Source organism: Scyliorhinus torazame, chromosome 29, assembly GCF_047496885.1.
Source record: "Scyliorhinus torazame isolate Kashiwa2021f chromosome 29, sScyTor2.1, whole genome shotgun sequence".
Classification (NCBI taxonomy): Eukaryota; Metazoa; Chordata; class Chondrichthyes; order Carcharhiniformes; family Scyliorhinidae; genus Scyliorhinus; species Scyliorhinus torazame.
In genome coordinates this window covers 25,067,339-25,083,159 of record NC_092735.1, presented here as the reverse complement: position 1 = coordinate 25,083,159, position 15,821 = coordinate 25,067,339, and the positions used below count along the sequence as shown (strand labels likewise).

General features: G+C 51.4%; 1 protein-coding gene across 1 annotated transcript in view; it reads right to left on the bottom strand.

Moving 5' to 3' along the window:
- Nucleotides 1–12,686, bottom strand: part of LOC140403945 (transient receptor potential cation channel subfamily M member 4-like) — an 88,033-nt gene extending 75,347 nt beyond the window's left edge. The window contains exon 1 of the mRNA XM_072492227.1: nucleotides 12,353–12,686. Within this exon, the coding sequence (XP_072348328.1) occupies nucleotides 12,353–12,379 (27 nt within the window). The 5' untranslated portion in view covers nucleotides 12,380–12,686. The remainder of the gene's footprint in view (nucleotides 1–12,352) is intronic.
- Nucleotides 12,687–15,821: the final 3,135 nt, after the last annotated feature.

Below are 15,821 nucleotides of genomic sequence, written 5' to 3'. Positions count from 1 at the left end.
GGGCTGGTGAGTTACCTCTAACGATGGGTGGGGACAAGTCTGTGGCCTGTCTGTTTAGCTGTACATTTACATCAATATAGCTCCTCAACGGACCCACTTCCCCAGTATTGGTTTTCACCTTTGAGGGTTTTGAGGCAAGTGTAGGACAATGCTCGGCACAACATCGAGGGCCGAAGGGCCTGTTCTGTGCTGTACTGTTCTATGTTCTATGTTCTATGTCCTAATTTCTTTTGGTAAACAGATTCTGGTACCAATGATACTGTTGCTCCAGTGTCCTCCTCCATTTTCATTGGTTGTACGTCCAGTAAAGTAGTGACCCAGTAACGGTTCGTTGCGCCCGCAATGGCCGGTGCGTTCAATGATAGTTGGTAGAACCCTCAAGAGTATTGACAGTCAGAGAGATCTAGGTGTACATGTCCACAGGTCACTGAAAGGGGCAACACAGGTGGAGAAGGTAGTCAAGAAGGCATAAGGCATGCTTGTCTTCATTGGCCGGGGCATTGAGTAAAAGAATTGGCAAGCCATGTTGCAGCTGTATAGAACCTTAGTTAGGCCACACTTGGAGTATAGTGTTCAATTCTGGCCGCCACACTACCAGAAGGATGTGGAGGCTTTAGAGAAGGTGCAGAAGAGATTTACCTGGTATGGAGGGCATTAGCTATGAGGAACGGTTGAATAAATTTGGTTTGTTCTCACTGGAACGACAGAGGTTGAGGGGCGACCTGATAGAGGTCTACAAAATTATGAGGGGCATAGACAGAGTGGATAGTCAGAGGCTTTTCCCCAGGGAAGAGGGGTCAATTACTAGGGGGCATAGGTTTAAGGTGCGAGGGGCAAGGTTTAGAAGAGATGTGTGAGGCAAGTTTTTTTACACAGAGGGTAGTGGGTGCCTGGAACTCGCTGCCGGAGGAGGTGGTGGAAGCAGGGACGTTAGTGACATTTAAGGGGCATCTTGACAAATACATGAATAGGATGGGAATAGAGGGGTACGGACCCAGGAAGTGTAGACGATTTTAGTTTGGACGGGCAGCATGGTCGGCACGGGCTTGGAGGGCCGAAGAGCCTGTTCCTGTGCTGTACTTTTCTTTGTTCTTTGTTCACCATCTGTCTGTGACTCTGGTCCTCTTTTACACCCTTTTCATATCACGTGGATGCTCTTCCTTCTGTTCGATTTTTCATTTGATGTATTTGGATCTTGGTTTTCATAATTCTTGTTTGAAACTTGTTGTATCTTTCTCCAACACGTCTGATGTGCCCCTTTTTACCACAATTCTTCCATTTTGCATCTTTGCTCCAGCAATCAGTTGCCGTGTGCCCATCAGTTTTTGCACATCGGTGACAATTTTGAACCTGTGTTGGTGTTCAGGTCTCAGTCGGTAATTAATAGATTTTAGTTTGAGCTGATTTGTTGCACTTCTTTCGCTACAATTTCCATAGAGATCGCGACTTCTAAAGCCTTCTTTAAGATCTACCTGAAAATGAAATGAAATGAAAATCGCTTATTGTCGCGAGTAGGCTTCAATGAAGTTACTGTGAAAAGCCCCTAGTCGCCACATTCCGGTGCCTGTTCGGGGAGGCTGGTACGGGAATCGAACGGTGCTGCTGGCCTGCCTTGGTCTGCTTTCAAAGCCAGCGATTTAGCCCAGTGTGCTAAACCAGCCCCATTTCTCTCTCTTAACAGCCTTTTATGGATAGCTTTGCTTAACCCACACACTAGTCTGTCTGTAATGGTGTCATTCAGGACATCTCCAAGTTCACAGCATTCAACTAATTTCTTTAAAGTAGCTGTGAACTGTGCGATTGATTCACCTTCTTGCTGGTTACGTTTGTGGAACCCGAACCTCTTTGGCAATGACCAAAGGTTTAGGTGAGAATTGACCCTGATATATCTCCACCGTTTCACTATAGGTTTTAGAGCCTGCTTTTTCTGGCTGCGCCAGGTTCCCCCCCCCTCCCCTCCCCACCCCCCAGCCCCCAGCATTGGAAAGCTAGGATACAATGTCTGCCGCAATTTTGTTCGCCTGCACCAAGTATTTGAATTTTTCAGTGTTTGAGCTCCAGCGCATCGTGCTTCCATCGTAGAGTCCCATGGTGCCAGTGTTTCTGAAAATTGGGCAGAAATGTTCAATTTGTTTTGAACCGTATAAAACATTGCCCAACCAGGTCAAAGGTTACGGTTCATTAGTAGCTGGGAGGGGTTGATTATATTGAATCACAGGTTGTGGCCACTAATGCTTATATAACTGATTAAACAGGGACTCTGTACTGCTACACTGCAGTCCAATATATCCAGAGCCACCTATGCTGGCAACTCATGGGGCGGGCTAGACTTATTTACCCAGCTGAACAGCCAGGAGCTCTGACCAGATATAGAGTGACTAACTCTTAACCTCCTGCACAAAAAACAACTCCACCCAGTTACACAGAGTAATCCTTACCCTGCTGAATAAACAGGAACTCTGCCCGTTACACAGAGTAATCCTTACCCTGCTGAATAAACAGGAACTCTGTCCGTTACACAGAGTAATCCTTACCCTGCTGAATAAACAGGAACTCTGCCCGTTACACAGAGTAATCCTTACCCTGCTGAATAAACAGGAACTCTGTCCGTTACACAGAATAATCCTTACCCTGCTGAATAAACAGGGACTCTGTCCGGTACACAGAGTAATCCTTACCCTGCTGAATAAACAGGAACTCTGTCCGTTACACAGAGTAATCCTTACACTGCTGAATAAACAGGAACTCTGTCCAGTTACACAGAGTAATCCTTACCCTGCTGAATAAACAGGAACTCTGTCCGTTACACAGAGTAATCCTTACCCTGCTGAATAAACAGGGACTCTGTCCGTTACACAGAGTAATCCTTACCCTGCTGAATAAACAGGAACTCTGTCCGTTACACAGAGTAATCCTTACCCTGCTGAATAAACAGGAACTCTGTCCATTACACAGAGTAATCCTTACCCTGCTGAATAAACAGGAACTCTGTCCAGTTACATAGAGTAATCCTTACCCTGCTGAATAAACAGGAACTCTGCCCGTTACACAGAGTAATCCTTACCCTGCTGAATAAACAGGAACTCTGTCCGTTACACAGAGTAATCCTTACCCTGCTGAATAAACAGGGACTCTGTCCGTTACACACAGTAATCCTTACCCTGCTGAATAAACAGGAACTCTGCCCGTTACACAGAGTAATCCTTACCCTGCTGAATAAACAGGAACTCTGTCCGTTACACAGAGTAATCCTTACCCTGCTGAATAAACAGGAACTCTGTCCAGTTACACAGAGTAATCCTTACCCTGCTGAATAAACAGGAACTCTGTCCGTTACACAGAGTAATCCTTACCCTGCTGAATAAACAGGAACTCTGCCCGTTACACAGAGTAATCCTTACCCTGCTGAATAAACAGGAACTCTGTCCAGTTACACAGAGTAATCCTTACCCTGTTGAATAAATGAGAATCCTTTTCAGTTAAAAGCGCACACCTCAAAGATTCTGCTATCAGAGTGTGAGTACTTCTGAATATCAAACAATAATATTCTTTAGATTCCTCCAACGCTTCATAGAAAGTGAAGGGGCAGCGCCCACAGCTGTTCTTTGCTCGAGAACAAAGAGGCAATTTCATCTTTTAAATTGCAGTTAGATCCTGACCTATTGGATCCCCGCAGAGCTAGAAAATTCAACAATCTGATTCATCGCTTTGAAGTTCCAGCGAGCTGTCAATTATGATGCTTTTAGCGGGCAATAGAGTGTGCATTTCAATGTAAACAATCCAGTTCAAAGCATTCAGCTTCCTAGTCAAACACACTGGGTGCGATTTACCGGCCACGCCCCACCGGAATTGGGATGGGACGCGGCCGGTAGATCCCTCGAGAGGCCTCTTCTGGGATTCCCAATGGTCGTTAAGCCCTGTGGGATGGAATGAGATTTCCCTGAGACGTAGTGATCTGGATCCCACCCATTTTGGAAAAACTGACTTAACTACGCCGTTGCCGGATCTAACCAGCGCCAGGGATCTACCGGTCTTGCCAAGGACACCCCAGCCAGATAACGATTAGCACTGGTCCCCACAAATGGGGACCAGGCAGAACGGCACTTGTGGGGGGGGAGGGTCTCCCAGGCGATCGGAGGCCCCAAGGTGGTTGGTATCTGGGCAGGTGGCATCCTGGCACTGCTGATGTCACCTGGGCACTACGGTACTGTCAGCCTGGCACTCTGGCAGTGCCACCTGGACACCGTGGCAGTGCCAACTGGGTGCCACCCTGGCAATGCCAGTGTGCCCAGGTGATACCACCAGATTGGCAGGGGCACCGCCAGAATGCCAGAATGGCATTGCCACGGTGCCCAGTTGGCATTTTGCCAGGGATCGGGCCCATATGAGGTGGGGTGCTGGGGCCTCGAGGACCCCCTAATAGGTGAATTGGGGTGTAGGGGGGGGTCCGGTGGCCGTGTCAGGGGGTCGAGAGTTCATGCTGCCCCGATCTCTTCCTGCACCGACAAGCGGAGATCCTCAGTGCAGGAATTGTGATTGAGTGCGGCCTCGGTGGGCCATTCCCCACTGAGACCGGAAAAAAATAACAGAGTGCCGTTTGATAGCGGGGTCATTCTCGCTGCTAAACCCGCCGGGAACGACCCCGCTAATCCCACCCAAAACGAGATTCTGGGGTTTTTTTCATTAGCTCACTGACTTCAATACTTCAAAAGTCCCTGAGGTGTATTCATCTTGAAGTAAGGCCTGGTGTTTGTTTGTTTTTATGGCCTTGCTAACCTGCCGTGGTGGGTCAAAATCCTGGGACTCCCTCCCTAACAGCACTGCGGGTGTACCTACACCACAGGGACTTCAGCAGGTTCAAGAAGGCGGCTCACCATCACCTTCTCAAGGGGAAACTAGGGATGGGCAATAATGCGGGCCTTGCCCACGACTCTTTAAAATAAGTTTTAAAAAGAGTACCCTGTACTCAGGAACCTTAAAATTCAGGGACTGGAGTGTGGGGGAGGGGGCGGGGGGTTGGCCTCAGAGGTGAAAGGTCATTGACTGACCCAGCGCCATCCTTACCCTGTAGAAGCCCCTGGCTCTTTGATTTACAGCTGTACAGGATGGGCTCCCATATTTTGATGGCCTTTATGTCCCCCTCCACTCCCCTCCCCCACCCCCTCCCAACTATCCCCATGGAGCTGATTCATCCCTTGCACCATCCAGTGTCCACTTATCTATCTTGGATGAAGGAGTCTGGAATGTTGACACTGTGGTAGGCTATATTAGGGGTATCGCAGTACCTAGGTGGGATGTACCTTATACTGTAGTATGAGCGGTATAACCTGCCTGTTGGTTCCGCCCAGTAGGCGGAGTATAAGAATCTGTGTTTCACCCACAGCAGTCATTCTGTACCGGAGCTGCTGGGGTAACTACTTGTTCATTAAAGCCTTCAATTGGACTACAATCTCACTTCAGTAGTGATTGATCGTGCATCAATTTAATGAACAAGATTGAACAATGGCTGCTCTCCGCATCAAGCCAGAGTGTCTACAAATCAACCCCCACGCGGCAAATGCAGCAGCAACTTTTAAATATTGGCTGGCATGTTTCAACGGGTACATCAGGACGGCCCCGACTACCCCCACGGAGGAACAGAAAATGCAAGTCCTCCACTCAAGGGTGAGCCCAGAAATCTACACGCTTATCGAAGAAGCGGACGGTTTCGAGGACGCAATGACTTTGTTAAAAGAGCACCACGTCCGCACTGTGAATCAGGTATACGCTCAGCATCTTTAGCTACCAGATGGCAGATGGCAGATCACTGGACGATTTTTACCGTGTATTGTTAGTGTTAGGTAGAAATTGTAACTGTCCACAAGTCTCAGCCAATGACCACACCAAACTCTTAATACGGGATGCTTTTGTTGCGAGCATGCTGTCCTCTAAACTCCGCCAGCAACTGCTGGAAAACGACACGCTAGGGCTTAAAGAGGCACGGAAACTTGCACACTCCCTAGATGTAGTCTCCTGCAACGTCCAGGCCTACGTTCCCGACTGCGCGGTACCGCATGGACAGGGTGGACCCCACCCGCGGCCGATTTCAAAGCACCCCTAAATTCCCCACAAGCTTGTGCAGTGCGGCATCCAGGAAACCCTGGGGTGGGGGGTGGGGGGGGGGGGGGCGATGCTATTTTTGCGGGCAAAACAAACACCCCCGGCAACGCTGCCCGGCCCGATCCGCAATCTGCAAGGGCTGCGGGAAGAAGGGGCACCTCGTGGCAGTATGTCACGCCCGGTCGGCCGCCGCTGTCTCCACAGGCGAACCGGGCCCGTTGCCATTCCTCTCCTCACAGGGCATGTACGATTCATGGGGGCAGCCATCTTGGATGACGTCTCAGGACCCCGACTCGGGTGGCCGTGTATCGCCCAACGAGATCTCTCAGCTTCTGCCGCAACTTGCCTCAGTGACACTGGACCAGTCTCGGCCCCGAACGCTTTCAACCGCTACGACGCGTCGGTACTCATCAACGGGCACAAGCCATCCTGCTTAATCGACTCTGGGAGCACGGAGAGCTTCATCCATCCCAATACGGTAAGACACTGCTCCCTCGCTGTACACCCGATTAAACCCACGCTGTGGAGATCCGGGGGTACTGCATAGCCAACCTCATGGTCCAGGGCGTGAAGTTCAATAACTTCCGACTCTACGTCCTCCCTCATCACTGCGCTGCCATACTCCTGGGACTGGACTTCCAGTGCAACCTGCAAAGTTTAACGTTCAAATTTGGCGGCCCCATACCACCCCTCACTGCCTGCGGCCTCACCACCCTCAAGGTCGACCCGCCTTCCCTGTTTGCAAACCTTACCCCCGATTGCAAACCCGTCGCCACCAGGAGCAGACGGTACAGCACCCAGGACCTGACCTTCATTTGGTCGGAAATCCAACGGTTACTAAAGGAAGGCATTATCGAGGCCAGCAACAGCCCCTGGAGAGCTCAAGTGGTGGTTGTAAAGACCGGGGAGAAACATAGGATGATCATAGACTACAGTCAGACCATCAACAGGTATACGCAGCTCGACGTGTACCCTCTCCCCCGCATTTCTGAAATGGCAATACAAGGTTTTCTCCACAGTAGACTTTAAATCAGCCTACCACCAGCTCCCCATTCACCCGGACGACCGCAAGTACACTGCATTCGAAGCAGATGGGCGGCTCTACCACTTTCTAAGGGTTCCCTTTGGTGTCACAAATGGGGTCTCGGTCTTCCAACAGGAGATGGGCCGAATGGTTGACCGGTACGGTCTGCGGGCCACGTTCCCATACCTCGACAATGTCACCATCTGCGGCCACGACCAGCAGGACCACGACACCAACCTCCGCAAATTCCTCCATACCGCAAAAATCCGATCGCCTAGCCATCCTTGGCTATGTAGTGCATGATGGAGTCATAGGCCCAGATCCCGAACGCATGCGCCCCCTCATGGAGTTTCCCCTCCCCCATTGCCCCTGAAACGTTGCCTGGGCTTCTTTTCTTATTACGCCCAGTGGGTCCCCAATTATGCAGACAAGGCTCGCCCACTAATCCAGTCCACGGTTTTTCCCCTATCGGCAGAGGCCCACCAGGCTTTCAGTCGCATCAAGGCAGACATCGCCAGGGCGACGATGCACGCAATCGATGAGTCCCTCTCCTTCCAGGTCGAGAGCGACGCATCAGACGAAGCTCTGGCTGCCACCCTCAATCAGGCGGGCAGACCCGTGGCCTTCTTTTCACGCACCCTCCATGCCTCATAAATCCGCCATTCCTCCGTCGAGTAGGAGGCCCAAGCCATCGTCGAAGCTGTGCGGCATTGGAGGCATTACCTGGCCGGCAGGAGATTCACTCTCCTCACTGACCAACGGTCGGTAGCCTTCATGTTTGACAATGCACAGCGGGGCAAAATTAAGAATGATAAGATCTTACGGTGGAGGATCAAGCTCTCCACCTATAATTACGAGATCTTGTATCGTCCCGGGAAGCTCATCGAGCCTCCTGATGCCCTGTCCCGTGGCACTTGTGCCAGTGTACAAGTAGACCGACTCCGGACCCTCCACGACAACCTCTGCCACCCGGGGGTCACCCGTTTCTTCCACTTGGTTAAAACCCGCAATCTGCCCTACTCCATCGAGGAGGTCAGGGCTGTAACCAGAAACTACCAAATCTGCACGGAGTGCAAGCCGTACTTCTACAGGCCAGAGAAAGCGCACCTGGTGAAGGCTTCCCGCCCCTTTAAACGCCTCAGCGTGGTTTTCAAAGGGCCCCTTCCCTCCACCGACCGCAACACGTATTTCTTAAAAGTAATTGATGACTACTCCCGGTTCCCTTTCGCCATCCCCTGTCCCGACATGACGGCTGCCACCGTCATTAAAGCCCTCCACAGCATCTTTGCCCTGTTCGGTTTCCCCGCCTACATCCATAGCGATAGGGGGTCCTCCTTCATGAGTGACGAGCTGCGTCAATTCCTGCTCAGCAATGGCATTGCCTCCAGCAGGACGACCAGTTACAACCCCCGGGGTAACGGACAGGTAGAGAGGGAGAACGGGACGGTCTGGAAGGCCGTCCTGCTGGCCCTACGGTCCAAGAATCTCCCAGTGTCCCGATGGCAGGAGGTCCTCCCCGATGCACTTCTCTCCATCCGCTCACTACTGTGCACTACTACCAACGAAACACCTCATGAACGACTCCTTGCCTTCCCTAGGAAGTCCTCCTCGGGGACCTCGTTCCCAACATGGCAGGCAGCCCCGGACCCGTCCTACTCCACAAACACGTACGGGCCCCCAAGTCGGACCCACTGGTCGAGAGGGTACATCTCCTCCATGCTAACCCCCAGTATGCCTAAGTGGCGCACCCCGACGGCCGACAAGACACGGTCTCCCTCCGGGATCTGGCCCCCACTGGATCCCAACCCTCACCCCACCCCCCCCCCCCCCCCACCAACCCCAAACATTTTTTCACCGGCGCACACCCCCTTCCCAGGACGATCCGTCCTCCCACTGGCCCCATCCGGATGCGATGAAGCTGAAGACGACACCACCCAGAGCCACGGATGTCAGAGCCGACGCCAGCATCACCGCCGAGACTGCGACGATCGCAGAGGACGACCAGGGCCCCCGACCGGCTGATAGTTTCATTGTAAAATGAACTTGTAAATAATTGTCTGTAAATATGTGTATTGCATGTAAAGGCACCGAAGGGTACCGCTATAAACTCTACCACTGTAAAAGCAAGGCCACCACCCCTGCCGGGCTCTTTTTTAAACAGGGGGTGAATGTGCTATATTAGGGGTATTGCGGTACCTAGGTGGGGTGTACCTTATACTGTAGTATGAGTGGTGGAACCTGCCTGCTGGCTCCGCCCAGCAGGCGGAGTATAAGAGTCTGTGTTTCACCCACAGCAGTCATTCTGTAGCGGGGCTGCTGGGGTAACTACCTGTTCATTAAAGCCTTCAATTGGACTACAATCTCGCTTCAGTAGTGATTGATCGTGCATCAGACACAGTGAACAAAACAAAGAGGTTTATGTTTAACTCAAGGCTCCTTTCTTAAATGTCGTTTCCTGTTTGAAAGGGGAGGAGGCCATTAGAATCACGAAAGGGATTCTCGACAGCAACACCCTTCCCCTTTCAGCCTCAGTGCCCGTCTCCTTGTCTTAAGCACTGACTTGCTGGGTTTAAAAAAAATTAATGCCACAGGATCATTCAGAGGGCAAACAGGGCCTGCACAGTGGTTAGCACTGTCGCTTCAGTGACCCGGTTCGATTCCTGCTTGGGTCACTGTCTGTGTGGAATCTGTACGTTCTCCCCCGTGTCTGCGTGGGTTTCCTCCGGGTGCTCCGGTTTCCTCCCACAAATCCCGAAAGATGTGCTGTTAGGTAATTTGGACATTCTGAATTCTCCCTCTGCGTACCCGAACAGGCGCCGGAATGTGGCGACTAGGGGCTTTTCACAGTAACTTCATTGCAGTGTTAATGTCAGCCTACTTGTGACGCTAATAAAGGTTATATAAGCTGAGGAGGTTATATAAGTCTTTATCTATAAAACACAGCACCTCCGACGGTGCAGCGTTCCCTTGGTACTGCACCGGGAGCATCAACTTGTGCTCACGCCTCTGGATTGGGACTTGGACCCACAGTCATGTGTCTCAGAGGCCGCAAGTTCCCCTGACACCACGGCTGACACCCTGGAGGCGGCGGAGGTGGGGGTATCGGCCCCCTGCTCCACCAGGAATCTGGGGCGGAGTGGGAGCGGCAGTGGGGAAATCAGGTTAACCTAAGCCATGGGGCCTGTTTCAGAACTTTTCCCTGACCTACAGGGTGCACCAAATGATTGTCGGGGCGGGTTTACACCCCAATCGGTCGGGGAAGGCCTCCAGTTCATGCTGTGTAGTACAGTACCCTCAATAACGACGCTGGAGAGTAAAACGCTTTAATTAGCTAAGAACTAGCCTGGTGCCGAGACGGGTGCTTACTGGGAGCCGCCTGCAAGGCGGCCCCTTTTATACGACTGCCAGGTGGGCGGAGCTGGAGGCGGAGTCCCCCAAGGTTCCAAGCCCGGTCTTAAAGGGGACATCACCGTACACGATGATAAGGGTACAGTAATACAATAGCCATTCATCACAGGCTGCTTCTTGGATGCGAGGGTCGATCACTCAGAGAGGACATCGGATGCAGTAGTTGAATAGCCCATTGATCCTCCCTGTGCTGGGACATTCGTAAAGAGTGGCCACCCAGACACGGTGCAGTTGTGGGGCCCGCAACTGCGGTGGCATGTCTCATAAATGACACATCACAAGATTGGTCTGGGCAATGAAATGCACGGTTCCCCATTGATAATTCAGCCTGGTAACAGTTGAGGCAACACTTTGGCCTGACTGAAATGTCCACCATGGCCCCCATCTACAACAACCACAGGCTCACGCCAGCAACGATGGACGCCACCTTCAGAAGGTGGAGACAGGATGAGGGGACGCTGACAGTTAGCGACATGTACACATATGACAGACTGGCGACTCTAGAGGGACTGATGGAGAGGTTCCCGTTTCCCAAAGGGAACGAGTTATGGTATATACAAATCAAAAACTCCCCCCCCAGGGACGTACCCACAGACACCGAGACACTCACTGGTAGAGGAACTGTTAGACGCGGGCAACTTGGGGAAAGGGAACCGCTGGACCTATATGGATGACTGTTGGAGGAGGCGCGTCCCCGGATGAGATAAGAGAAAAATGGGAAGAGAAGTTAAGCATAGAAGTGGGGGAGGACTCTGGGCTCTGAAGCATTAAAAAGGGCGAGCTCCACGTGCACAGGGCTGAGCCTAACGCGGCTCAAAGTGGTGCAGAGAGCACACCCGACCAGAACCCGAATGAGCAGGTTCTTCCCGGGGGTGGAGGACAAATGCGAGCGGTGCCAGGGAGGCCCGGCCAACCCGCCCACATGTTCTGGGCCTGTCCCAGACTTGCCGAGCAGTGGACAACCTTTCTTGAGGCAATGTCCAGGGTTGTGGGGGTGAGGCCGGAGCCGTGTCCAAAAGTAGCGATGTGCGGGGTCTCAGAACAGCCAGACCTCTTCGGGGGGGGGGCGGGCGCGACGGCCTAGCCTTTGCCTCCCCGCCCGCCCGCCGGAGAATCCTGCTCGGCTGGCCATTGGCAGCACCGCCCAAGGCTGCAGGCTGGCTGTCCGACCTGGCGGAATTCTTCCAACTGGGGGAAATAACATTCGCCACCCGTGGGTCGGCAGAGGGCTGTCACAAGACGTGGAGGCCATTCGCCAACTTGTCCCAAGACCTGTTCGTAGCCAGCAACCCAGAGAGCACAGGGGGTTGGGGGGGGGGGGGGGTGGTATAGGCGAGCCACAAAGGGGAGGGGAGGGTGTGGGGGGGGGGGGTGGTGTTGAGGGGTGGGGGCGCAAAAAACCAACAGGGGCTCCGGGAGAGCTCTGTAAATATGTAAGCATTTACCTTTCAGCGGTTGCTGGAGAATGCACCATAAAAATTTGAAAATCAGTCAAAACATTTTTGTTTTTCAAAGATGGGAGTCGTCAGCCAACAGGAGCTATTGATTGATGCTGTACTTGGAGCAGTTTAAAGTTTAGCCGAGCCTCCTTCACGTTTTAAATTGACAGTACTATAAAATGACAGCACAATTGACAGAGCGAGTAACTTCGTTCAAGAGGAAGCAGAAAGCAGGTTCAACTAGGGAGAGGTCTCCTTCTAAAGAACGTGGAAGGAAAATTAAGTCATCGCCTGCTTTGAATTCTCAGCATGCCTCTCAATGACAGGCATGTTGAAGCAAATTCCCCGGTTTTAAAAGACACTTATATTTGAGGACGCATACCTGATCTTTTCCTAGTGTGCTGTCCATGGTTTTGAGGGGATTCTGAGCGCAGTGCGCACCCGAAGATCCCTCGTCCGCAGGTTTCTTGAAGAGAGAACGTGTCCGGTCACTCACTGAGGGAGGTGGCAGCGGTGAATTATTTTGTGTGTGGGTGGGAGTGAGAGTGAGAGCGAAGTCAATACAAGCCGCACCTGAGCTCTGTTACAACCTGCTGCAGGACGCAAAGGAAACATGCCCCTCTGCCAGGAGTCAGCAACAAACAGAGCTGAAACGTGATAAGAAACAAGGTTTGTCAAACCTTGCGCAAATGTAAGGTGACTGGCAGGAGAATGAACAGCAACCGATTTACACAGTGAGTAATTGACAATCTGCCTGATTAGACATTGGAAATAGCAGCCTTTAAATGGGAATTGTATCCCTATCCAATTCCCCACCCACTAAGAGCACAAAGACATGACTTTTGTCTGTCTTCCATTAGCTAGTAATTCCTGGAACAGGTTGCTAGTCTGTCACCAGGGGTGACACTCATGTCCGTCAATGAGTTGGGCGTGACTGACCAGGAGTCTCTCCCGCTCTTACCGCCATTGGCATGTCTGGAAAGATTAGCATGTTGACCCTCAGCCTGTTTGGCCGAGTTATAGAACATAGAACATACAGTGCAGAAGGAGGCCATTCGGCCCATCAAGTCTGCACCGACACACTTAAGCCCTCACTTCCACCCTATCCCCGTAACCTAATAACCCCTCCTCACCTTTATGGACACTAAGGGCAATTTATCATGGCTAATCCACCTAACCTTCACGTCTTTGGACTGGTGGGAGGAAACTGGAGCACCCGGAGGAAACCCACGCAGACACGGGGAGAACGTGCAGACTCCGCACAGACAGTGACCCAGCGGGGAATCGAACCTGGGACCCTGGCGCTGTGAAGCCACAGTGCTATCCACTTGTGCTACCGTGCTGCCCACGGTATGAACGCACCTCCCTTGACCATCAGGTCCTGGGCTGGAACTCCTGGCTATGAAGGTTGAGATGGACTCTTCAGGGACCCTGACTACAGAGTTAAACTTGTAACGTTGAAGGACAATTGAGGGCCTTGGGTCAAAGTGTTCTTTGACCAACTTGACTATCTGATCAACGGTCTTTGAGTCGGATGTCCTGGAGGTGTGAGGTTCCTTATTAGATTATAGGTTATTAGACACAAACTGCCAGAAGTGTCACCTTCTGCTTGTCTTCCCCTGTGATCTCCAATGAAGCAATAACGGAGGCGTTCGACATATTGGCTCCAAACATCAGCCCTTTGGTCCAACGGGTCTAGTTTACCAATAATCACCTCAGGTTTTGATAGTTCCCGACTCATTACTCCTTCTTTCCATTTTCAATTGCTCCTTCCTTCCCCACCTCCTCGAATCACAAAGTACTGCCGGCTGCGATCAAAACTTTCACCTCGTCACCAATATGGTGGCTCGAGATACACTCTGGAGGCTTCCTGTAGCAACAAGGGGATTTATTAACAAAAGGTAAAGGTTGGTAATTATGCAGGAACAGAACACAATAGGGTGGGTCGAGTCTCTTCGGCTCCCCGGGTCAACACTGCCCAGGCCACTGCTCCCAGGGTCCCGCGCAAACTCGCTATTGGCCAGGGTTTGTGCGCTCCCACTTGATTGGCCCCAGGCCAATCACGTGGCCCATCAGGCCCCACCCCCTTAAAGGAGCCGTGCCACGACAGGTTGTAAAGTGCATCCCGAGGTCGTGAACAGCATGATATAAATGTAAGTCGTTACTTTTCCATCAACGTATCCTTCTGTTCCTTCCTACCTCCATGTGCTCATCCAGTTTCTCCTTAAATGCATCTATCATGTGAGAGTTCCTTTAAGAAATGGGTGTTTACTACTACAGTGATGTCAGAGAGAGGGTGGAGCTGGGCTGTCTGTCAGCTTTTTACTTTCGTTGTAGGCTGTTTGCTGCAGGGTGTGTTTTAGTTTCATTTTCAGAGCTGGATAGCTGCAGTCACAGCCAGAAGGTGTATTAGAGTCTCTCTCTGTAATCTAAAGAATGGAAATCAACCCTTTGGTGATTTAAAACTAATAACTGCTCTTAGTAGTGACTTTAACCTGATGTGCTCCTGGTAAATGGTGTCTTAAGTCTTCTGGATGTTGTTTGGGAAGTTATTAAGGATTACTTAGTGTTGTATTCTTTGGGGGTTGTATTTGAATTGATGGTTGCTAAGATGTTCACTGTATGTTCCAAAAAGGTTAACTTGAGTTCATAGAATAAACATTGTTTTGCTTTAAAAAATACTTTTCCATTTCTGCTGTACCACACCTGTAGAGTGGGCCGTGTGCTCCCCGTACCACAATCTATTAAAAGTTGTGGGTCAGGTCAACTCCATGATACACTTTGGGGTTCTCTAAACCCTGGCTCATAACACATCTCTGTCGTTTGCCTCAAGAACTCGGTATAGACGTGGGTTCCACTGTTCCAATGAGGTTTTACTTACTCTATGAGTGATTTGGGATAGTCAGTATAGCTTTTCTTGAAACTCTTTACAGAGATATCATGGTCAGTAATGTTTCTACGGACACATGCTGTTCTGTGTCTAGCTCTCTGACCCTGATCACATGCTTAAATCATTATTAACCTCATTGTGTCATTAACATAACCATTAACCCCCTAGTAGAGGAGGTTTCCACGTTGCTGGAGGAGGTGCTGACGACAGGGGGGCTGGAGAAGGGGGTAGTGTCGGCGGTATACGGGGCTATTTTGGAGGAGGAGAAGGCGCCGCTAGAAGGGATCAAGGCAAAGTGGGACGAAGAATTGGGAGAGGGTATGGAGGAAGGGTTCTGGTGTGAGGTGGTCCGGAGGGTGAATGTCTCCACCTCGTGTGCGAGGTTGGGGCTGATACAGCTGAGGAGGTGTATAGAGCGCACCTCACAAGGGCGAGGATGAGCAGGCTCTTTGAGGGGGTCGAAGATGTATGTGAACATTGCCGGGGGGGGCGGGGGGGGGGGGGGGGTGGGGGCGTAAACCACGTTCATATGTTTTGGTCCTGTCAGGGCGGCACGGTGGCGCAGCGGTTAGCACTGCTGCCTCACGGCACCGGGGTCCCAGGTTCGATCCCGGCTCTGGGTCACTGTCTGTGTGGAGTCTGCACATTCTCTCCGTGTTTGCGTGGGTTTTGCCCCCACAACCCAAAGATGTGCAGGCTAGGTGGATTGGCCATGCTAAATTGCCCCTTAATTGGAAAAAATGAATTGGGTACTCTAAAATTTTTTAAAAAAAATGTTTTGGTCCTGTCCAAAGCTGGAGGATTACTGGAAGGAGGTTTTTAAGGTAATCTCTAAAGTGGAGCACGTGAAACTGGACCCGGGCCCTCGTGAGGCCACATTCGGGGTGTCGGATCAGCCGGTGTTGGAAATGGGCGCGGAGGCAGATGTCGTAGCCTTCGCCTCGTTGATCGCCCGAAGGCA